This window comes from Rhinolophus ferrumequinum, chromosome 15 (genome assembly GCF_004115265.2).
Source record: "Rhinolophus ferrumequinum isolate MPI-CBG mRhiFer1 chromosome 15, mRhiFer1_v1.p, whole genome shotgun sequence".
NCBI classification, from domain to species: domain Eukaryota; kingdom Metazoa; phylum Chordata; class Mammalia; order Chiroptera; family Rhinolophidae; genus Rhinolophus; species Rhinolophus ferrumequinum.
The window spans coordinates 43,913,615-43,937,624 of NC_046298.1; the positions used below are offsets into that span (position 1 = coordinate 43,913,615).

Consider the following 24,010-nt stretch of genomic DNA (forward strand, 5'->3'; position numbering starts at 1 on the left):
GCTTACGCTGTACGAGGCACTACTCAACTTCCCTGATGCGTTCACTATTATTATCCCTATTTTACAGATAGAGAAAATGAACCATAGAGAGATTATTAGTAACTTGCCCCAAATCAGAGTAAAGCAGCTTGGATTTGAATCCAGCCAGTGTGTCTCTAGCTTTTGTGCTATAGGTACCCCAGCTTTCTGGTCTTCGTAAGTACCCACCCAGTCACTAAACTGCCTATTCCTCACCCCCTCTGGGAATCCACATAACCAACCATTCTCCCGCCCCCAGCTCTGGGACCATCAGATACCCAGACTTGCCATGGTCCAGTTCCCTTCCTTTGCAGGGACCCAGAATTTTAGTCTGCCAGCTCTCAGATTCCATATCAGGACCCCAGACACCTGGTCCCCTGTCCCTCACTATTCACCAGCATTCAGCTCTTCCAAGAAACCCAGGTACATACTAGTCATCACCCCCCACCCTAATTCAATAACCCCCAAATTGACAATAATAATAGTTAACATTAGATCCCTGGTACTGTACTTCTGTTTAAAACCTTCCAATGGCTTCCCACTGCACTTAGAATAAATTAGTCCAAACTCCTCCCCTAGTCTTCAAGGGCCCTCTTTGATTTCCCTTCCTTCCACTCCTTCTAACTCCCTGTATTCCAGCCACACTGGCCCTTCTGTCTGCTCTCCAAACAACCTGAGTTTGTTCTCAAGAGCCTTTGCACGAGGTTCCTCTTCCCTGTCTTCAGGTCTCAGCTCAGATATCACTCCTCTGAGAGGCCTAGTCTGACTACTCCGTTTAAAGTAGGTTCCACACACACACACTCACTATCTCTGTCACTCTGTTTTGTTTCTTTCAAGGCCCTTATCGCTATCTGAAATTTGTCTTCTTCATTGATATGTTTTCTCTTTATTCTGTCTCCCTCTACTAGGTAGGTAAGCTCCACAGTAACAGTAGGGTCACATTCTGTTTTCTTTATTATTAACTCCTATTTAATAGATGTTCAATAAATGTCTGATGAAGAAAGAACTGAATGTGTTAAGTGTGTTAATGTACTGGTATTACCTTATTCATTTAGAATAAGTATCAGACTTATTATTATCAGTATTAGTATATTGTCATTATTCGTATTATTATACCCACCTCACAAATTAGGAAACTGAGGCTCAGTAAGTTGACAGAATTGGTCAAGGTTCCCAGGGCAGGAAATACTGGCGCTGGGATTCTTAACTTCCACCTCCTGCCCCCTTTAGAGTTCACACTTCCCCATTTCCCATCCACTGACACCCACCATGGTACCAATTTCACCAGTCTTCAGCCTACTCCACATGGCAGGAATCTGGCCTCCTCCCTCAGACTCTCATCCCTGAGTATCCAGTCCTAAACCCCATCAAGGAATGCAGACATCAGACCCCAGGTCCCAGGACAAGACCCAGAGCAGAGGCCTGAGACTTGGACCCTCCCACCCCGATGCTTGCCCCACCCCAGGGTACTGCTCTGCTCTGTTCCCTCCAAGGACTTCTCATCTCAACCCTGGGAGGAAAACGCAGAAACGATACGTGTCTGGGGGCAGTGGGCGGGGGCTCAAAGAATGAAGAACCCAAGTGCCTGGGCCCTCCCTCTAGCTGCAGACCTCAGCTGGGTGCGGTGAGGGTGGGTATAAAAGGGTCAGTATATATTCAGAGGAACAGAGGAAGAAAAACCAGGAAAGTGAGAAGAGTGAAAGACAGGGGAATAGGACAGGAGAGAGAGACAAGAGGTAGAAGAAAGAGAGAGGAAGGAAGGGAGAGAGGGAGGGAGGGAGAGAAAAGGGTGGAAGGGGAAGAGGGGGAGAGGGGAAGGGAGAGAGAGAGGGAGAAGGAAAGGGAGAGGGAGAAGGAGAGGGAGAAAGAGAGGGAGAGGGAGAGGGAGAGGGAGAAAGAGAGGGAGAGGGAGAAAGAGAAAGAGAGAAAGGGTTCCAGGATTGGAAGGGAGAAGGACTGAGAGGGCCAGAGAGGAGAGTGCGGGAGGGAGGAAGGCAGCGAGGGAGGCGGGGGCCTCGAGAGGGTGGAAGGAGGGAGGAGAAGGGCGGGGCACGGAGGCCCAAGCGAGGAACAGACTCCAACTCTGACTTTTTCCGCTGCTCTCGGTAAGTTTCCAGTCCGTTATCCGAACTGGGATTTCTTTATTTACTTGGGAGTGCAGCTGTTTGGGAAGGACACCCCTATGGAAATCCTTGTAATTTCAGAAGTGATCTCTTAGCACTTGGGTGGGGATTCAGGAAGGGGTGGGGCCCGGCAAAGTTTGGGGGTTCCCAACAGAGCCCTCCACCTGAAAATATCCTGTAGTTTTCCCCCACAGCTGTCCACTCTCCCTTGAGAACCCGGAGATCAGGGCTTTGCATGAGAACACCCGAAGTCTGGGGAACCTCCAGGCCCCTTCCCCTTCTGTTCACTGAAGGGTAGTAGGAGGCTGGCTCCTTCTCAGGCCTCTCTCCTCCCAACAGGCATCTCATCCATTTTTGCCACAAGGTGCCCAGCAGGCACAAGTCTGGCAGCAGGGTGGGGTGGGGATCTCGTGGGCAGCCAGGGGCTGGGGTTTCCCTGGTACTTGGAGTCAAGAGTGGGATGAGTCACCAATGACTCACCCCATCTTCCTCACCCCCCCTCACCCTAGGAGAGGGGTGGGGTGAGTCAAGGATGCCTGTCTCTGGGGACAGCCCTTAGCTTCTGATGAATCTGGAGGGGTGTCCACTTGAATTTTCAGAGCCTGATCCATATGCACCCAGGGATAGGACTCTGAGGAGATGCTAGTCCTCTGAGACATTGCTAGTCCTACTCATTCCTGGACCCAAGAGTCCATCCCTGACCCTCTCCAGCCCCTGGGGAATTCAGGAGTCCGGGCCCTCAGCCCCCTCCTCCCTCCAACCCAGGAGTCTGGACTCAGCCCCCATTCTCCAAGAGGATTCGGGCATCTCACCTGCCCCTGTGCCAACCTCTTGAAACGACCATATCCTGATGTCCCCTACCCCAGGCTTCCACTGCAGCCATGTCACTCCTCCTGCTGGTGGTCTCTGCCCTTCACATCCTCATTCTCATCCTGCTTTTCGTGGCCACTTTGGACAAGGTAAGCCCATGGAGCAGCAGCAACAGGGCCTCCGCTCTCCTGCAGACTCCCCACACGCCCCTCCTCTAAAGTCACTCCAGCCCGACCCCTTTCCCCTGCCATCTACCCCTCTCAGCTCTGCCTCTGATGCCCTGACCTCCTCCCCCTTTCCTGCTAAACCCTTTTCCTCACCCTTCCCACAGACTCCCTGACCACTCCCACTTTCCTCTCATATCCCTACCCGTTTCTCTGTCCATGCCAGTCCTGGTGGACCCTCCCAGGGAAGGAGTCCCTGAATCTCTGGTATGACTGCATGTGGACCAATGACAACAAAACGTGGACCTGCATTAATGTCAGCGAGAATGGTGAGGGGCATTGGGGACTGGTCTGCAAAGGGGAGGGGTAACCCCAAGTCTCCTCCTGGGACCAAGGATTGGGACTCTGCCAAGGTTTGAGTTGGCAGATCTGGGTCTCAATGCTGAGTGAGTAGGACTGATGTATGACCCACCTATCTTGGTGGTGGGCAGCAATATGCTCCTATTCTAAAGAGTATGAGCTAAAAGCCCTCCTCCCTTATGGTCCAGAAAGAGTGGAGGCCACATTCTATAGGCTTAAGGAATGAGGAGAAAGCTCCCAAGATTCTGAGAAGATAGGATTATGTGTCCAAAGTTCTAAGGAGATAGAACTGGTGTTCCGAATGAAAGACTGCGACCAAGTTGTCCAAGTTCCAAGGGGGTGGGGCTGGAATCACATTGAATTTCTAAAGAGATGGGGTTGAATCCTTTCAAGGTTCTAAAGGAGGGGTGAGGGTGACAGATGCATCTGAGTTCTAGAGGGGAGGAGTTGCGTCCATCGAAATGTCTGAGTGGGAGAAGGTGAAACATGAAATGCTTTTCCCCTAAGAGTGAAACAACAATTTCTGTTCTCACCACTTCTATTCCGTGTTGTACTGGAGGTAGCCAATGCAACAAGGCAAGAAAAATAAATAAATGGCATAAGGATGGAAAAGGAAGAAGTGTAAAAAAAAAAAAAAAGTCTCTATTCCCAGTGGGTTTATGTAGAAAATCCTAAAAAATCTACAAAGACACTTCTAGAACTGATAAGGGAATTTAGCAGTTACAGGTATCAAGGTCAATAAACGTGATACTAAGTATCCAAACTTGTATGGCTCTAAATGGCGGTGTGTGCAGGGGTGGGGGTGGGGGGTGCAAATGATGAATAAGCAGGTGGAGCTGGAAATCTGAACCTGCTGTGAGTTCCACCTCTATCTCCTCCTTGTTGTAGGCTGGCTGAAGGCAGTGCAAGTCCTCATGGTGCTTTCCCTTATCCTCTGCTGTCTGTCCTTCATCCTGTTCATGTTTCAACTCTACACCATGCGGCGAGGAGGACTCTTCTATGCCACTGGCCTCTGCCAACTTTGCACCAGTGAGCACTGTTCCCTGGGAATTGAAGGGAAGGGGGGGGTGCCTGTCAGGATGCCGGGGCCCCTGAGAATGGATGTCTGGTAAAAAAAAAAAAAGAAATCTCAGCAGCCTCCCATCTCCTTGGCACCTGTCTCCCTCCCAGGGACTTACGGGAGTTGTGGTTTTCAGTGACTCAAAAATGGTTTGTATGGTATATCTCTGAGTCATGGGGGAGCTGGCACTTGGGGCTTCAAGGAGCCAGGGCTGAGAAATGTGGTGTGGGCAAATAAATCCCAGGAATGGGAGGTGGGTATAGGTAGCCAATAACCCAGGTGAGAACTCTAAATCATAGTAGTAGTGGTCTTATAATGGCAGCCAACTGCTGTTTCTGGTGGACCTACTGCACTTCTGGGAGTTTTATGTATTTTTCAATTTTTTGACTTCAGGTGCAAAGGGCTAAGTTGATCATAGCCCTCAGTTTGGGGAACATTATCTTCCCAGGTTCCTGCAAAGCCCCCCTCTTGTTTTATTAACATTAGTTCACTCTTTGTGTTCGTGGCTTGTAGAAAGACACTCAAAAATGTTCCTTATGTGGGCGGATGGATGAGTAGATATTATCGTCCCATTTTTGTGGATGAGTAAAGGGGACCTGAAGATTAAATTGCCCAAAGCCAGTCTGCAGTAACCAGGTTGCACCGCGCTGTAAGCGAACCAAGACTCCCAGCAGGCAGCGCTGCTACCCACTCGCTCTCCGGCGGCTTATTGGCCCCATGGGTTGCTGGGGAATGCAGTGTTCTTGAGGCTACAACGTGACACGGGGTTCCTGTCTCCCCACAGGCCTGACGGTTTTTACCGGGGCGCTGATCTACGCCATTCACGTGGAGGACATCCTGGAGAAGCGTGCGGCCAAGGGCACCTTCGGTTACTGCTTCGCTCTAGCCTGGGTGGCCTTCCCCCTCGCCCTGGCCAGTGGTGTCATCTACATTCACCTGCGGAAGCGGGAGTGAGCGCTGCGCCTCGCTGTGCCGCTCCAGCCCGCTCCCGGACTCTCTGCCTCACCCCGCCTTCGGAAAATAAAACTGTTTAACTGCCAGCTCTGCCTTTGCCTCCTTCCTTTCTTCCTCCAGGGACCCAGACTGCTCACACCTGATCTCTCCTGAACCCGGGGCAGCCCCCAGCAGCAGCAGCTTCGCCCTCAGAATGTCCAGCTCCCTGCCCCCAGTCCCTGCTAAACCCGAAACGGGTCCCAAGCCGCCTTTCCCTTACACAGACCCGAGGCCCTAGGCCCTTCCACCGATTATCAGGATTCCCCCAGAGTGGAGACTTTCAGGCACTTCTGGAAAAGAACCGGGAGTCCTGGTTTCCAGTCCTCTCTCTCCTTGTGCGAGGGTCATCAACCAAGCAGGGTGTGCGTGTGTTGTTCTAGATTGTTGGTCTCTTTTTTTTTCATTCTGTCCCTCCCTCTGGGAAGACACCTTTCCATTTCCCTCTCAGAACCCAGTCTCCTTCCCTCATTACAGTCCAACCCCTCCTTTCCCCTCCTCCCCAAATGCTGCCTCTAGCTAGTATGACACCTTACTAAGAATCAGATGCCACCCCACTCCTCCAGGCTTACCCTGCCCCACATTAGGACACATGGGGAAGGGGAAACTGAATTTTACACTCACTCATCCTCTCGCTGTGTGCCTTTGTGCAGTGAACACAACTGCACATGGCCTCCCATATTCAAAAGACTCAGTATTTTGGGGGACCAGGGCCTCTCCTCAACAATCAAGTCCTTTCTAAGATCCTCTGCTGTGATCCACAGCCAGTCTCTCTCTAGGATTACAGCTTCTTCTGACTGGGACCTACCCCAATGCATTCCCCCAAGATCGAGTCTCTTCTTTCCAGAATTCTGTTGCTTTTTCTCTCCAACCCCTGCAAACTATCCCACTCATCCGGATTTATTAACCGTGATTTATTCCTTTGGGAGAGGGGAGTGCGGAATTGATAGCCCAATAAATATTGCACAGGCCACTGCTGGAGGGAAGATCCAGACCGAGGTAGTTTCTGTAGAAAGGGTAAGGGACCTGGGCAGGGAAGGCACCGGAGGTTATTGGGACCTAAGTGGAAGTGCATCTTGGGATGAGAATGGTCTCTGGTTCCTCCTGGCCCACAACTTCCTTCCTGGCAAAAGGCTCCCAACCCCTTCAGCCCGAACAAGCTGATCAGTAGTTCACCAGATGGCCTGACTTACATGCAGCTGTAATTGATAGTTTCCCTTAGAAATTCTGATTAGTTGCTTCTATGCAGCGACAACTGGCTACCTAAAGCTGAGAATGCGCAGAAATTCATTGGCAGTTTGCCAGAGAGCAGGGCTAACCGGCTCTCATTGGCTGCAGGCTGGAGCTCTGCCTTGGTGAACATGACGGGCAGTTTGCCCGGAGCAGGCTAAAAAGACAATGATATATAGCCTCAGGAGAGCACAATTTAACAACTGTGCCAGGTGGTTGGTAGCGCTGAACAGCTGTGATTGGCTGACACTCCCTCCTCAGCCAAACCACGTTTGGATGTTCAGCGGGGGGTGGGACTCAGAAATGAAAATAAAGCAAAACCAAAAAGCTTTGACTGGCTAGCTGTTCAAAAGGGGTGGGGCTAGCAAGTGTAGGCTGTCTTGATAGGCGGCTTTGTGAATACACTATAATGTGACTGCCCGTCATTGGAAATTGAGGAGCTGCAAAGCGTAGCCGTGATTGACAGCTTGTCATGGAGAAGGCGGAGTTTAGTTCCTACCCAGGTGGCTGGGTGGGGCTGGGGGTTGAGAGGTTTCTGTCAGGGGTTTTCACTCCTGGGTGCGGCCTGGGGCAAAGTAACTGTAGCCAACGACTCTAGTTTGGGGAACCCGGGGGGCGGGTACATCCCGTTGCTGGAAGTCAGGGCTTGCAGGTGACCCAGAGCCCGAGCTCCGTTGAAGGCCACGTCACAGCCTGACTGGGCCAGGAGCCAGTTCTCCACCTCCGACTGGAGCCACTGAGAGGTCTCTGCAGGGGGAGAGGCAGGTGTTGTGAGGTCAGAGGGACTAGGAAGGACTGGGAGGGGCCAGGGCAAGGAATATGAGGGGCCTGGGTTTGGGAGAAGCCTAGGGGTATAATAAGGCTAGGAGGGGAATGGGAAAAAGACTGGGAGGCTCGGCTCTGGGGTTCTCATCTGAAGACAAGCCAGAGATGGGTGAAGGCTCCCGTTGGTAAGGGACTATCTGGGGCTTACACAGGGAAGGGACAAGGGTCTCTTGTAGGGCAAGTGGGCTCATATTGGAAGGAGCAGGCAGGGAGTGGGGCATGAAGAGGGGCATGCCACAACAGGAGTCTGTCTGATCCAAGACCCCTACCGAGGCTGAGGTCAGGAAAGGGAGACCACCGCAGGAAAAAACCACTTCTATCAAGATCGTAAACTGGGTTCAGGGGTCCCTGCAGCTGAGAGCCGGGGTCACCTCGGAAATCGGTCAGGTTCACAGTAGGAGCAGGGAGTAGGGGGCAGGCAGCACGGGGATGCTATCTTACTGGGGCAGGGCCATTTGGGACTAAGAGGAGTCTCAACCCTGTAGTAACAGTGTAGAGTGGGTTCTGGGTGGGGCCACGTCAGAATCAGGCCAAGATGGGATGGGTGGGGTCCCAGGGCCAGGTCCTACCTTCCGGCCCGCTGTCCCCGCCCAAGGGCCTACGGGCCAGGAAGCTGTGCGCCAGCAGCGCTTCCTTCGTATGCTCGTCATGCGCACGCAGCGCCAGGGCGCTGAGCAGCTCCGAGTTGTTGGACGTGCTGCGGTAGTAGAGCATGTGCGCCAGCTCCAGTGCCTGCACGCTGCGCCGCTGTCCGAACATCTGCAGGCGGAAGAGCTGCAGCTTGGCGACCAGGAGGGGTAGGGTCGTGCTCGGACCCCATACACACACGTTTCCCTGGTCACTCACACCAGTGCGGCCCTCCCCACGGAATCCGGGGCCCTCCCCAGACCTCTGGTTCTGATCTCCAGGCCCGGGGCCCAGCTGTTTGTATTTTTAACCCACACGCTCTCGCCCCAGTGACTCCAAGGCCACCAACAGTACTTTGCAACTGCTGTGCTGGTTTGCTCATCTGAGCCACACATTAATGTATTTTGTTCAAGGATTTCCAGACGATACGAGGTTTAGCCTTATTACTTCTTGTTACAATGACTTTTTGAAAAAGTCTTTATCTTTTAGATACGTATTTGCGAGTGATATGTCTAAGATTTGCTTTAAAATAATCCAGCGGTGAGAGAGCCAGGTGTTTAGGTGGAACCTAATTGACTATTGCTAACGGTAGACGCTGAATGCAAGGCCACATGGGAGCTCATCATACTAGTCTATTTCTGCATTTGTTTGAACTTTTCAATAATAAAAATGGTTTAAAATATTAAATTGTAAAGAAAAGTGTTAAACAACAAATATTCCAAAAGCAGCTTTGAGGATAGACGGAGGGGAAGGGTGGGTCTGGGACCCAGCTGTCTGCTCGCTGCCGCATTCCCCACCCTTGGCCTTCTCCTGGCCTGGACCTCTCTCCCCATACTCGGTGTCCCTAAGGAGGGAAATTAGAGCCCACCAGTGTCCCCTAGGGCTCATACTAAATCCTCTGCCCGGATTCCTCCTTACATTCACAAAATGGGCTCAAAAGGAGCGTCGAGGCCTGGGAACCAGTTCCAACTCTGCCCCCTACCGGCCATGAATAGGTTTCTAAGACCTAGTCCTTGGGTAGGGCCGTCTGAAAGGAGGTAGATGACAGGAAGTGTTCAGGAAGTCAATATACGGTTAATGAAACCCTTGGCACAGAGCCTGGCATGACAAGCATTTAAATATCAGCTACTACTGAACATTCGTCCACACTCCGGCCTTTTAAATACAAGTATCTTCGGCCCTTAGAGTGTTGGTGAACTGCCTCTGAAGTCAGTACACACCTGAAAAACACTGAAATGACCTGCACGGTACCAATGACATGGCTGTGTGTGGACTGTGCTCTCTTCTTACATGCTCAGCACAGCAGGTTTATGTCCCTACGTTGGAACGAATCGCCATTTCTATGCTGAAGGCAAGATTCAGAAATTGCATGCGTTAGGAACCATCTGGTATGAAAATACATTTGAGTTTTCTGGCTCTTTCTGCCAAGCTGATAGCAATGAGTTCTCATAGGTTAAAGGAGCAGGTCATGCCACTCCCACACACACAGATGAGATCAGACCTCCCTGGAGTGGGCTCACTGCCTGTCACCTGCATGTTCCCTTCAGCACTCACCACAGCCCACACTGAGTGCAGGGTCTCCCCTCACCTAATCCCCCCGCCCCCGCCCACTCCTCCCTCCTCCCCTGGGGTTCATATCTGGGGCAACCCCATCATTTACCCAGTCACAGGTCACACCTCTGGCACCATCCTCGCCCCCTCCTTACCAGCCTGTCAGTCCTCAGCCCCATCCTCCTGCCCTGTCTCTGCCCTGTGCCTCCTCTCTAACCTACCTAGTTCATCACTCGAGCCTCATCCCCGGCTCAGTCTCCCTGCTCCAGTCTGTCCTCTCACAGCCCCCGAGCTGACACTGCTCCGCCCCTGCTCAGAATCCTCTCATGGCTCCCCAGTGCCCTCAGAGTGGCTGAGCTCCTTGGCCTGGCACAGAGGCCCTGCATGGCCTGGTCCCTAAGGATTCCTCCCACTCACATCCCACTCCTCCCCTCTGAATGCAGCCATGTTGAATGAACCAATTAACCCTGAACATTACCCTGTGCACACCCCACTCTCAGGCCTCTGCGCCTTGGAACGAGCCCAGCCATCTCTGGTCCATTCTAGAAAAACACTACCTCATAGTCAAGGTTCAGGATGGACATCACTTCCCACCGATGAGCAGCTGTGTCCTCGGATTCCAAAAGTGCTCACTGTGACCTTCAATAGGCATGTGGAGGTCTTTCCGTGTGCCCCACACCACTCCCTCCAGGACAGCACCACCCTGATGTGTCTCAGGGGTGCCAGCTCATCAACCTTCTCAGGCTGCCCGCCACCCGGCCTACTCAGTGCTGGGCTAGGGGCCCACAGTGAACCAGGGTATGGCGGGGGCCCACAGGCACACCATCCCAGCCTGAGACATCCAGGAAGGCTTTCTGGAGCAGAGCCTCTGAGCTGAGGGTAAGGGGTGAGCGGGGTTGGTCAGCCCAATAAGGGGGGAAAGACATTTCAGTAGGAGGAACAGCATATGCAAAGGGAGGGAAGGGAAGGGCCGCAGAGGGAGGAGGCATTACCAGTATATTTTGGTGGAGCTGAAGCATAGAATTGTGTTTGCTGAGGCTGGAGAAGCAAGGGCTCTGATGCCAGGTTGTGAGCAGGAGAGGAGCAGGGCCAGTCTGGGACCATAAGGGCTGGGCTGGGAGGTTGGGAAGCGGGTCTGAGCTGGGGCTGGGACACAGCAGAGGAGATGGCAGAGAGACTCAGAAGGACGGGCTGGGGACTGACGGATCAGATTGGGGGGCAGGGCGAGGGGCAACTTCCAAGGTTCTAGCCAGTGACTAGGGGACAGCCATGAATAGATGGAGAACCAGGAGGAGGAGTGGGTGTAGGGGAGACACTACATTCCGCCTGGCCGGCTTGGCGGCTCCAGGCTGAGCACTGAACACAGTCTAGGAGATGGAGGAGAGTTGCTCGTGGAAACCGCAGAAGTGGATGACGTCTTTGAGAACCAAGAAAGAGGGGTGTGCATCCTACAGCAAGACCAGCTTCCCAGCTGTCTGATCTGAGCACATGTCCCAACACAGGAACTCGGGAGGAGAAAGGGGTTTGGGGAATATGGATGCTTAGCTCAGTGTGGATGCTGTGTGTGTAGAAACGGCATGGGTGTGTCCAGAGAGCAGGTGGGGGCGGGGGCTTGGGGTCTGGGAGAGGTATCTGAGAGGAGATCTAGGAGTCAGTGATGCACAGGAGGGAACAAGTATGCACAGGGAGGGGCAGGTGGACTGAGGCTGGGGGGAGGGCACCTTTAAGGCTGGGCGGCTCAGCCTGGGGCATGGGAAAATGTCGAATGGATGCACTAAATGAACTAGTGAACTGGGTTTTCAACTGGGCCCTTCAGAGCCAGAGGGTCGTGCACTCCCTCCATGCTTACAACCCTTCCACAGCTCCTACTGTCCTGAGGAGAAAGCCCAGGGCCCCTACCTTGGCGTGCAAGGCCCTTGCCAGCCACCCTCTGGGGCCTCACTTCTCCACCCCGCATCCCGGATCCCAGCCCTGTGATCCCAGCCCCCTCGCCCAAACCCTTCTCCAACAGGCTCTATCCTCCCCTTCCTCAGCTTTCATCAATCCTGCATGACCCCTGGTTCTGGGCAGGAATTGCTCCCCGTACTCTTCCCCAGCCCTTTTTCCTCTCAGCCAGCACAGTCTGGCTGTTATCTGCGGAATTTATTGCCAGCCTTCCTAAGAGCCCGTTGGGATGGCTGAAAACAGCTTGAAAACCAATGAACCAGTGAGTGAATGATTGGGTACAACAGACGCCTCACGCCAGCCCACACCCCGGGGCCAGTGCCAACCCTGGGGATGATTACAAGGCAGCCCCTCCAGGCCAACTCAGCCTTGAAACAGGGCACACGGCTGGGTCAGCAAGGCACAAGGTGGGTGTCAGCCCTCACCTGTCCCCTCGGCCACGAATCCTTGGATGGTGAACAATCTGCACAACTGTAGAAGCGGCCCCACACGCACATGTCGCAGAATCAGGAAAGCAGCTTGTTAAAAACAGCTTCCTGGGCCCCAGTCCCAGAGTTTCCAATTCAGTCCATTTGGGTGGGAGCCCAGGAGGCTGCATTTATAGAACCGTTCCCCTGATAATAATGACACCTGGCCAGGATGGGGAAGCCCAGACTCAGGGCACAACAGCCCAGGTAGTAATGATAATAATAATGGCAATAGCTAATCCTCACATAGTACCATCCAGACTATGTGTCAGGCTCTGTTCTCAGCATCATATTGTGTTAATTCATTTAAAGTCCACAACAACCCTATGAATCAGGTCATATTGTCATCTCCACTTTCCAGATGCGCGAGCTGAGGCACCAAGAAGTTAAACGGCTTGTTCAAGGTTGCACAGTTAGAAGACAGTAGAGCTGGATTCTAACGCAGGCGATGGTTCTAAAACACACATCCCTCACCGGGTCTCTAAGTGCCTCTCAAAGCAGGAGCTCAGTGAGTGGCTGTGAACACTCAAGTAGCACTTACCACTTGCCAGGCACAGTGCAGTGCTCTCTGTGGATTCACTCATTTAATTCTCACAACAATAGTGAGGCAGGTCTCATTATTATCCCCATTTTCCAGATGACGACAATGAAGCACAGAGAGATTAAGAAACCCACCCCCCCACACACACACACAAAACCCCACCCAAGATTGTATTGAGTAAATAAGGTAAAGACGGAAGACAACGAGGGAGGGATGGACGGAGGGAGGGAAACCAGAAGGGAAGGTAGGATGAAGAAAGCAAGAAAACAGAAGAAGGGAGGAAGGGAGTCACGAAAGGTAGGAAGGACAAAGGAAAGGAATAAAACACAGCATGAAGCAGGAATAACGCATGCAATAAAGAAAAAAATAGGGTAGCCTGACCTTCTGGCTGAACACCAAGAAGCAGGGACCCAGGAGGCATGGTGTGTGGCCCACGTACCTTGGAGGCCCGCAGGCCCATGAAGGCAGCAAAGAGCAGCAGCAGCAGGGAGGTGGCCATCTTGAGGTCTGAGAGCACCACCATGCCCACGTTGACGAAGAACGCCACGCCTGAGACCACAAGGGTGACATTGAGCACGGCGCGCTGCAGGGTGGGCGTGCGCACCTTCAGCTCAGGCAGCAGCTGCTCCAGGCCTTCCAACGGTATGTCCTTGAAGCTCTTCAGCACCAGGTGCCCCCGTTTCGTTCGGGCCGCTAGCACGACCCGCTTAAAGTATCTCCTGACGGATAGAGACAGAGAGGCCAGGGTGGTCAGGACTGCCCCAGGGAGCCCCCTCTAATCCCAGGACACTCTCTTTTGGCTCTGCAGTCACACAGTCATGTTAAAAGCTACTTAACAATGGTGGGAGGAAAATCAGAAATAGGCTAAGTGCCCAACAATATGGGATCAGTTATATAATGCAATCCCCTACTGTTGGACACAGGTTGCTTCTGATTTGATATACTTGATAAAAGAGAGCGGAATAAAATTCTTTTGTTTAGTTAATTTTCAAATTCAAATTCTACATATATTTTAGAGTGTCTGCTAGGTGCCAGGGAGTGCTATGAAGCTCTGGAGAGGTAACAAAATGAGGCAGTCACTGCCACTGTGAAGCTTATAGTGCAGTGTGAGAGAGAGATAATTAGCCGCACACTCTGCAAGTATAAATATCTCCTTGGAATGGATTCCTGGAAGTGGAATTACTGGTTTAAGGAATATGAGGGGTTCTTTGTCTTTGATTTTTGTTTTGTTTTGTTTTTGGACTCGTGACTACATTTGATAAATTAATTTCCAGAAAGATTGGTAATTGACAGGCCCACTGGCCGACAATGATAAGATCTGGCTCTCCTCACCCTGCTCTGAATTTGAATATCCTCTGTTAAAAATATAATATTCATCAGAATCCCAGCGGCGCCACTTTTTTAGAATGTGGCCTTCCCTCTCTGAGCCTCAGTTTTCCTTATTTGGGAAATGGGGAGAAGTGTCCCTACGCTTTCTCTTCCCCTGGGAATTACAGTTCTTACTTTCCCTTGGGAAGAAAAGGTAGTATTTGGATAATTCACCTCTCCCCCTTTCTTGACTTCCCATCCGGGCCCCAGATACCGAAAGCCAGACACTGACCTGTCAGTCCCCTCTCGACTCTAACCTTGCTCCCTCTCGCTGCACCTGGAGAACAAAGGCCACCTCACCTCTCTGCAGGGGGAGACTTGAAGAAGCCACGCTTGGAGCCCACGGTGGACTTACGGGGCATCAGCCCAACTCGCTGGCCCAGGGCCCAGAACTGTATGTAGATATACTGATCCAAATTTATTGTCACCTGCCAAGGGGGACAAAGGATGCAGAGGCAGCTGAGCATGGGCTGGGGTGTGGGTGCAGAATACTAAAATCAGGTGTCTTTCCTCCCAGCGATTTGGCCCCCTCTCCCAGGCTTATCATCACCCAGTGTCTGGGCAGGGCAACCACGTATGGTTGTTCATGTTGTATACTGCACAAGGGCACACCATCTAAGATGGCCCATTCATTCACAGGATAGGCATCTGGACTACCGTATTTCCTAGAATCGATGATGCCACTGATTTTAAGACACTCCATTATTTTATGAAGCAACTAAAAGAGAAAACATATTGCCAATTAAACTATGTCACACCACCATTCACAAGTCATATCCTAATTTCAGAGACAATAAAAAATGACGTTAGGAAAAAAGTACATCTTAAAATCACAAAAATGTGGAACTTTGGAAGATTTTAGTAATTTTATTATAATTTTGTTCACTTTAAGGATAAGCATTTTGTATTATTTATTATTACAATTATCTGGCAGATGACAATAAAGTCTCTAGTCCTAAGAAGATCCATATAGTATACTTTTCCAACAGATGGCAGTGAGGTGACCTGAGAAAGAGGTGCTTTTTTCTGATTTACCAAAGGCACCACATGGGCTACTGCCTGGTGTTCAGGACTATAACTCCCAGCATCCTCTGCCTCCCAAAGGTCCACCCCCACCCCAAGGCCTCCTGGGAGTGTTGGTTTTCCTTTGGAAGACAGTACCTGCACCTCATCCTGAGGGTGGTGGACCACCAGAGCGTAGGCCAGGGTGTCCTCAGAAAGTGGGGAGAAGTTGGCCTGGGCCAGCAGGGGCTCCAGAGCTCGAAGCACCTCCTGCTCATTGGACAGACGCTGAGGGTCTGTTAGCGAAGGCTGGTCAAGGGTCTCCCTGTCAGGGTTGATGGGGTCATACAAAGCCTGAGGACAGAATCAGAGAGGAGACTCAGCCTAGGTCACAGCATGCGGGATCGTGGGTACACTTCAGGATGTTCCTGGCCCCATCCTTTAAATGATAGGTACCCCAAGGCTTAATTCTGGGCCCTCTTCCCTTTTCTTTCTTCAAATTTGCTCTAAATTGCCTCACCATTCCCATGCCTTGCAGATAACTACCCATCCATATCTCCAGCCCAGACCTCTCCTCCAAGTCCCAAACCTAATATCCAGTTCCGGTCTATAAGCTTCCATTCTCCCTTCTCTCCCAGTAATAGGACACAGGCTGCCCTGAGAGACTACACATTTCCCAGCCTCCCTCGAGGCAAGGTATGGCCAGGAGACTAAGGTTTCATCCACAGAATGTAAATAGAAGTGATGGGTACACCTTCCCCCTCACTTCTTGCCCCACTGGACCTTTCACTCTTTCCTTGTTCTGCCAGCTTAGAACACTGTTCTACCCACAACCCAGTCTTGACCACACAGAGATGAAGACAATGCCCTAAGGGAGGCAACAAGATGAAAGGAACCTGGGTCCCAGTATAATCTCATGTGGAACAGGGCCAACTATGTACCCTGGCCCACTTACCACAGGTATATTAAGGAAAAGAGAAATTATTCCCCACCTCCTTTAAATCATCATGTTGTGGGGTCTACTTGTTACAGCAGCTAAGCCTCTATACTAACTAATACAAACTCTCTACTTGACTTTTTGGATATCACCGTCACCTCAGATCCAACATGTCAAGCTCACAGATCACAGCTCCACATCTCCAACCTTCCAAGAAAACCACCATTCTGGATTTCCTGTCTCAAACCGATTCTCCTCAACCATCCCTGGCCTCTCCCTTGACTGCCAGACTCATATCTGATGATCTCTTTGACATCTCCAATTGGATGTCTAATGGTACCTCGTATCTAACATGGTCCAAGGAAGATGCTTCATTTCTCCCCCTTCCCAGTCTTCTCCTTTCAGGAAATGGCACCACCATCCATTTCAGAGGCTCTGATCAGAAACCTTAGAGGCATCCTGATTCCTTTCTTATCACCCCCATATCCAGTTCTCTAGCAAGTTCACCGGCTACATCTCTGAATTGCTCTTGACTCCATCTTCCCCTCCATCTCCACTGCCACCTTCTCATCTAAGCCACCTTGGCCTTTCCTCTAAACAATTGCACTGGGGTTTTGTTCTGCCTGCTTCCACTCTCACCACCTCCAAACCAATCTTCACACAGCTGTCACAGAGAGCTTATATAGATTATAAACAGATCCCACATCCTATCCCTCCAATGGCTTCCTACTGCAATAAATTCCAGAATCTTCCCACAACCTTCAAAGTCCCTAAAGAACTAGCCTCTGTCTTGTCCACCTTACTTTATGTACCCACTCACCCAAAAAATTGTTGAGTGAATGAAAGAATGAGCTTCCAGTTGCCTGGCCTATTTTGCTCATGGAGAGATTGTTTCAAGATGACGGATGACTGTCCCAGAGCAAAGAACAAACCTCAGAGGGAAATCACCCCATAAACTCGCCCTATGTGTCTCTCTCAGGAGAGGCAGCCTTAAGGAACAACGTGGTCAGGCCAGGTGTGGCTTTGAATTAGTGGAAGGAAAGAGGGGAGGGTACTCTAAGTGGGAGGAATGGCCTGGGCAAGGGTTTGGAAGTGGGAAGGCCCAGGGACTCAGCAGTCACTGAGCAAAAAGACAGGTGCCACAGGGGAGAGTCAAATCCGGTTAATCCTCTTCTGAACTAACTCCCAGGGCTGGGGACTGCTGGCCAAGGACAGCACCTGAGGCCAAAATGAAGGCCTGTGCCCGAGTCCTTCAGCCCTCGCTGACAGAGCAGGTCCCACAGGCCACAAGAGACTCATGGAGTGACCTTGAGAAATTCCACTTTCACGTACGAGCTGCACTTTGAGAGTGAGGGAATCTCAGAGATGGAGGAGAGAGAAATCTGCATTCATCAAACGTCCACTGAGAGCCAGATTCTTTTCTGGGAACTTCACATCCATTCAGGGCTTCAAGCCAGAAACCTGGATGTTGCAAATGACCCGAGCTGCTCCCTCCCCTAGCAAAACAAATCCTGCAGATTCCATCTCCAAAACAGATCACCACTTCGGCCAGCTCTCTCCTCCCCATCCGTACCACCATTGCCTCCTCATGCCTGGATGAGTCCAACAGCCTTCTCAACGGTCTCCCCAAATCCCTTCCCACCCCTCTCCCATCAATCTGTTCTCTACACAGCTGCCAGGGAGATCTCATCAAACAGTAACAATAATAGTAATAAATGAGAAAGGCACACATTTATGTAGCACTTACTATGTGTCAGGCATTGTTTGAAGCAGGTTACATACACGGTCTCACAATGTGAGAATGGTACTGTTGCTATCCTCATTTATAGATGTGGAAACTGAAGCACAGAGAGGTTAAGTAACTGTCCATGGTCACACGGCCAGGAAGTGGTATATCAGGAATTACACATCCAGCCATGTCGCTCTCCTGCTAAAGCCCTTCCAGGGCTCCTAAAGTACAGGAAGTACTGTGCTCCACACTGGGGCCTGCAAGCCCTCCCAGGGCCTGACACCACAATCCCTCTTGGTTACTCTACACTAGCCACACTGGCTTTCATTCCTCCAGGCACAGGGACTTTGTACATGTTGTTAGGAGACTCTCCCTGGTCCTCTCTCTGCCTCCTCCCCTTTCCACTACTTAAGTCCTACTCCTCCATTGTATTCCAGCTCCCTTATTGCTCTCTAAAAGCCTTCCTCCATTCCCTAGGCTGAGCAGCGCTACCCTGTGTGGTTGGGCAGGGTGTGCATTATACAAAGGCGCCAGATCTAAGAGGTACCACTGTAGATGCTGTAGACCTGTATATTTACAGGACACCCTTTCCGATGGAAATAAAGGGTATAAAGCAGCATTATCCAGTAGAACTTCCTGCAATGATGGAAACATTTAGACTTGCACCAATAGGTTGCCACTGGTCGCAGGTGGCTACTGAGCACTTGAAACATGGTGAATGTGACTGGGGAATGGAATTAGAACTTTTTATTTCATTTCAACTCTTGAACATTTAAACAGCCACACATGGATAGGGTCTACCCTGATTAGACAGTGCCAGGATAGGCCTTCCCTGACCACCCTACCTAAAATTGCAAAACACCTCTGCTTTCTTTTTCTCTGTCATTAGGATTACTAGATTTAGGCTAAAATAAAATAAAACTAAAGTAGAATAGAATAAAATAAAATAAAATACAAGACACCAAGTTAAATTTGACTTGCAGATAAACAAAAAATAATTTTTCAGTTTAAGTATGTCCCATGCAGTATTTGAGAATGATATTACATGGGCCATTACTATACTTAGTCGTAGCTTAAGTGAAATTCAAATTTAACTGGATGTAGAGGGTTGAATAGTGTTCCCGAAAAACTTCGTGTCCCCTCAGAACCTCAGAATCTCACTTGGAAATAGGGTCTTTGCAGGTGTAATTAAGGTAAGGATCGAAATCATCCTGGATAAGGGTGAGCCCTCAATCCAACGGGGGTGTCCGTATAAAAGACTGAAAAGGACACACAGAGGCACAGAGAAGGCGGCTGAAGATGGAGATGGAGATGGGAGGGACGTGTCCACAAGCCAGGGAACACCAAGGATTGCCAGCAGCCACCATTGCCAGGAGAGAGGCCTGAGATAGTCCCCTTCTCAGAGCATCCAGAAGAAACCACCTGCCCACACCTTGATTTCGGATTTCTGGTCTTCTGAACTCTGAGAGAATAAATTTCTGCTGTTTTAAGCCACCCAGTCCATGGTAATTTGTTATGGCAGCAGCACAAATGAATAAACCAGGCATCCTGTATTTACCTGGCAAAGCTATCCTTAGCAGTTAGCATTTCTTAATGTATTTTCCTTCTTTACCTTGTTGAGAGTCTGTCTCCCTCTAGAACGTGACCCCATGAGGCAGACACACACATCTGTCAGACTCACTGCTGTGTTGCAGGACCTGGAACCATTTGGGTGACACAGTAGGTGCTCAGTAAACATCTACTGAGCAAATTCATGAATAAGGGAAAGGAGGAGCAGAGAAAGGTCACTTGCCAAGGTCACCTCCATGGTTAGTGTACAACAAAGCCGCTAGTGAATCAGGGCTATTCTAATTCTTTTCTTGCCCCAGGCCACTTCCTCAAGGGACTTAGGTCATCAGCAATTGGTACCCAGTATGTCACATCAGCCTCTGGTGCTTCCACTCAGCACCTTAGTTTAAAATCTCCTGCCTCAGTGGAAATATGCATCTTCCCCGATTATTCTTTCTACATTTCTATATATTTAAATGTTTATATAATAAACATTTTTTAAATAACTTTAAAAAAAACCCTGCCCCCAAAGAGCATGGGTGTCCCAGGGAAGATTTTGGAGGCAGGTGGACAGGGGCGCCAATCCTGGCTCTGCCACCTGAGAACTGTGCAATTTTGGTCACATCTGGGGCCCCCTCAGAACCTCGGTTTCTGCCTCTGCAGATGGGCTCATGGCAGCTGCATCTCGGTGCTTCAGGAAGGAGTCAATGAGCCCAGCACAGAGTGGCCTCTCAGCAACAAGGAGGGAGGAGCCACTGTCAGTTGCTACTATTCAAAGCAAGGAGCCCTGTAGGAGGGCGTGGCAGTGTGCGGTGAAGGGTTAACTCAGCAGACCTGGACTGTCTCAACCCTGAGCATTTCAAACAAAGGACGAGCGCCTGCCCAGTTCCTGGGAGAGAACCTCTAAGCCTTTGGAATGTCCTACCTGATAAAGAGTGTCTTGGCTTTCCTGGGGTCTTGGGACACATAGAATAGCCTATGCTAACAAGGTGATTGATGGTGGGGGCCTTGGGCCATAAGTCTGACCTCCGGAGGGGCTGGAGACTAAGTAACTACAGCAACCATGCAGGTGGTCGGCCAGGCCTAAGTGTCCAACCTCCAATAAAAACCCTGGACAAAGCTTGGGTGAGCTTCCCTGGTTGGCAATACTCCGTGTTGTCACATATCGCTGGTGGGAGAATTAAGTGCTATTCATGTGACAATACTGGGAGAGAACAACTGGCAGCTCTCGCCTGGCCTCTCCTGGACCCTGCCCCATTGCCTTTTTTCTTTGCCGACTTTGATCCCTATCCTTTCACTGTAATAAACTACTACTGTAAGCATAACAGCTTTTCTGAGCTCTGGCAGTCCCTCTAGAAAAATCAATGAATCTGAAGGTGGTCTTGGGACCCCCAACACAAGCAGGACCCTGAGAGGAGAATGCTGAGAATTTGGCTTCTGATACCACTCTCTCCTGGGGTTTCACTTCTCTCTCTGGCGGCTCCTTGCCCGTCCCCCTCCCAGGTTCCAGTTTCCCTTCCTGATCTCAAGGCCAGCACACCCCAGGGTTCAGCTAATTCCCCTCATGGTCCCATTTGGCACCATTTAGATCCTCCCAGGATTGCTTCTCAGCCCAGACTCCTCCCTTGACCTCCAGACCCCATATTCAAGTCTATCTCTTTACCTGGCTGTCTGATGGGCAGCTCAAATTCCTAAGTCCAAAACTGAGGTCTGTCTTCCCCACAGATCAGCCTCCTGCCCTTGCCCCACCCTCCATATCTCAGTAAATGGCAGCTCCATCCTTCTGGAGGAGCAGGCCAGAACCGCTGGAGGCACCCCTGACTCTTCTCTTTCCCTCATGGCCCTGCCCGCACAGCTGATGGAATGCTGGTGCCTTCCATTACCAGCGTCTGACCACTTTTTACCACTTCCACTGCTATTTCTCTTGTAGGAGCTGCCATTACCTCTTGCCTGGACCAATATAATAGACTCTAATAGATCTCTGCCTCTGACAGTGTGTTCCCTACACAGCAGTTAGAAAGATCTTCTTAACAACTAAATCAGCTCCTGTCCCTCTGCTCAGAGTCTTCCTGTGGCTCCCAGCTCACTTAGAGTAAAAATAAAGTCCTCAACACAGGCCACAAGGCCAGGCACAATTTCCCCCACTCTCTCTCTGCTCTCATCTCCCACCCTCGCTCCCTTGCTCACTCCTCTCCAGCTACAGTGGTCACAACACTCCAGGCCCTCTCTCACTTCAGGGCCTTTGCACTTGCTTTCCCTCTGCTTGGAACATCCTCCCCCAGGCATACACCAGGCATGTTCCCTCTCTTCACTCACATCTTAGCTCACTTGTCACATTCTCGTCAGAGACGCCTTCTCTGACCATTCTGTCTAAAAGAAGTCCCCATCTCATCCCTGTCTATCCTGCTTCAATCTCTGACTTATTGTTCTTCATAGCACTTGCCACTCCTGGGTACCATATTTTATATTTATTGATTGTTTCCCCAACTGGAATCTTGCCTCCCAGAGGCCTTGGCTTCATCCATCCTATTCACTGCTGTATCTGCAGGACTTAGAACCGGGCCAAGCTCTATACAGGTGCTCAGAGAAGTTTTGCTGAATGAATGGATTAGCAAACAAGCACGACAAGACTGGAGGGGCCCCGTCCTCACCTGCAGCCGGGCCAGGATGTGCTGGTAGTGGAACAAAGTGCAGAAGTCCACGTGGGCCGAGAACTCCTCCAAAGCCTCCTTCTCCGCAGGACTGGAGTGGAATTCCTGTTACCTCAGGAAGCAAAACTGCTCTTTAGGCCTCCTTCCCTTTCCTCACGGGGAGGAATTCTGTCCCTGGCAGCTCATACAGACAGTCAGAGCTGTGGGGGTTTGATCTTTTTATTTTGTTTTGTAGAAGGGCTGGGCATTAATTTTATTGACAAAGAAACTGAGGTAGCCCAGTATAGTGAAAAACAGGTGGCTGAAAGAGCTAGAGGTTCAAGTTCCCACTTTGACACTTAACCAACATTCACACAATGCTTACTGTGTGCCACGCACTACTTACCAGCATGCTATCATTCTCCAGAGATACAAGGAGGCCAATGGAATTATAACCCCCATTTTTCAGAAGGGGAACCTGAGGCTCAAGGAAGTCACCTGCTGAGGGCCCCAATGTCTAGATAAAGGGAAGCTGAGATTCCAATCCAGGCCTGTCTGACTCCAGAGCATACATATTTAACTAATTATTTATGCTTGTCACTTTCTTTCTCCTGCTTCAGTGACCTCATTTGTTGATGATTCAATAATACATGGAAAACGCTTAGCCCAGTTCCATATAGGAGAGATCAAACAATATGATAATTATAGCTTTGTAGGTATATTAATAATTATTATTAGGTAGTAGTAATAGTAATGATGAGGATTATTATGCCCATTGTGCAGAGGAAAAAACATGCCCCAGAGAGTGCTTGCTCAAGCCTCCAGAACAAGCTAGAGTTGGGAATTGCAGCTACATCTGCATCTTAGAGGTCTTCCTACGTTCTAACTCACTCCGCGCCCACTTGGGACTACAACGGGAACCGGAACTACAACTCCCAGGAGGGGTCAGGGCAGCCTTCTACAGCATGTAGGGCCCTGCCGCCGCAAGGCCTACCGGGAGTCGTAGTCCCCAGGCGCTTGCACCCAGACGGACGGGCGGTACCTGTATCAGGAGACGGAGCAGCTGCTCCTTGGAGAATGGGATGAACCGCTCGCGGTACTGCTGGGCCCAGTCGCGGGGCTCCGTGGGGTTCCACATCTTGCGGTACACCCCCATCTTAGCCGCCAGCGACGACAGGGCCCGTACTTGGACCCTGGATCCCCAGACCCCCCGGGTCACGTGCAGCATGGCCAGCCCCTGTCCCGGGAGCCTAAACGAGGGAAATGACCATGGGTCAAAGGACATCTGGAGGAAAAGCGCCCTATCCCAACCTCCAGGCGCTCTCCCTACCCCTGGCGGAGCGCACAGCCCATCCGCCCGCCTCGTAGCCCTCCCACACTGCTCAGTTGATCTGGGCCCCAAGGAAGGGTCAGAGGTCTTAGTTCCTGGGGCGTTTTGAGGACCCAGACACCTTTTAGTGGTACAACTGGTTTCTGCGGGGTCTAGGCGATGAGGTGGATTTTAGGAGCATAGAAGATGCGCGGAAAGGCTACATAGAGGGTGCAGGGCCGCCCTCCCCCGGCCATGCAATCCTCCGCCCTTCCCTCACCTTAACCAACGCTCGACTGTCATTGAGCCTCCTGCGCATGTGCAGGAAGGCGTCCTGGGTCCTCAAGGATCGGCTTCAATCAACAGTAAGAGGAATGCGCACAGACGCATGCGCAAAACCTGGGTCTCCGATCACTTGTCAGTCTTCTAATGTCTCAACTGCGCACGCGCGATATGCTTGCCTTTCACCACCGTGGGCCTTGTTCGGGAGCAGCGCATGCGCAGCAGAAGTGTCTCTTTTTCCGAGTGCTTCAAAGGGAAGCGGGCAGAGCCGGCACGAGACTTCTGGGAGGACTGGGGCGGGCCCCAACTCCCGCGCGCGGCCATCCAACGGCGGGCAGCCCAACGTCCGCTACGGCCACGCCCCAGCTCGTGTCAGCTCCTGAGTAGGCGGGAAGAGAGGGGGCGGGATTTGAGCACACCCAATCAGCTGTGGAGGGACGAAAAGGCGGGAAAAAGCGGAAGCAAAAGAAGGCTCGGGGACACCAAGGACCAAGT

The 24,010-nt window shown here is 51.1% G+C and overlaps 2 protein-coding genes across 4 annotated transcripts; one reads left to right on the forward strand and one right to left on the reverse strand.

Annotated features, from left to right (window-relative positions):
* The first annotated feature begins 1,973 nt into the window (after positions 1–1,973).
* On the forward strand, positions 1,974–5,573 carry EMP3 (epithelial membrane protein 3). 2 transcript variants are annotated; one of them, XM_033128865.1, is made up of 5 exons: positions 1,974–2,123; positions 3,008–3,100; positions 3,342–3,444; positions 4,364–4,504; positions 5,320–5,573. In XM_033128865.1, the coding sequence occupies exons 2-5, from the start codon at positions 3,023–3,025 to the stop codon at positions 5,487–5,489; spliced, it is 492 nt and encodes a 163-aa protein (XP_032984756.1). In that variant the 5' UTR covers positions 1,974–2,123; positions 3,008–3,022; the 3' UTR covers positions 5,490–5,573. The 2 variants fall into 2 exon arrangements, with proteins under 2 accessions (XP_032984756.1, XP_032984757.1); XM_033128866.1 differs by having other exon boundaries at positions 2,042–2,123; positions 2,907–3,100.
* Positions 5,574–6,423: 850 nt separating this feature from the next.
* Positions 6,424–23,773, reverse strand: TMEM143 (transmembrane protein 143). 2 transcript variants are annotated; one of them, XM_033128863.1, is made up of 8 exons: positions 23,514–23,770; positions 22,967–23,174; positions 21,946–22,050; positions 15,240–15,434; positions 14,379–14,506; positions 13,150–13,429; positions 8,150–8,339; positions 6,424–7,502 (listed from the first exon to the last, which is right to left on the reverse strand). In XM_033128863.1, exons 1-8 carry the CDS (start codon positions 23,534–23,536, stop codon positions 7,294–7,296), a joined length of 1,338 nt encoding a protein of 445 aa, XP_032984754.1. In that variant the 5' UTR covers positions 23,537–23,770; the 3' UTR covers positions 6,424–7,293. The 2 variants fall into 2 exon arrangements, with proteins under 2 accessions (XP_032984754.1, XP_032984755.1); XM_033128864.1 differs by lacking the exon at positions 22,967–23,174 and having other exon boundaries at positions 23,514–23,773.
* Positions 23,774–24,010: the final 237 nt, after the last annotated feature.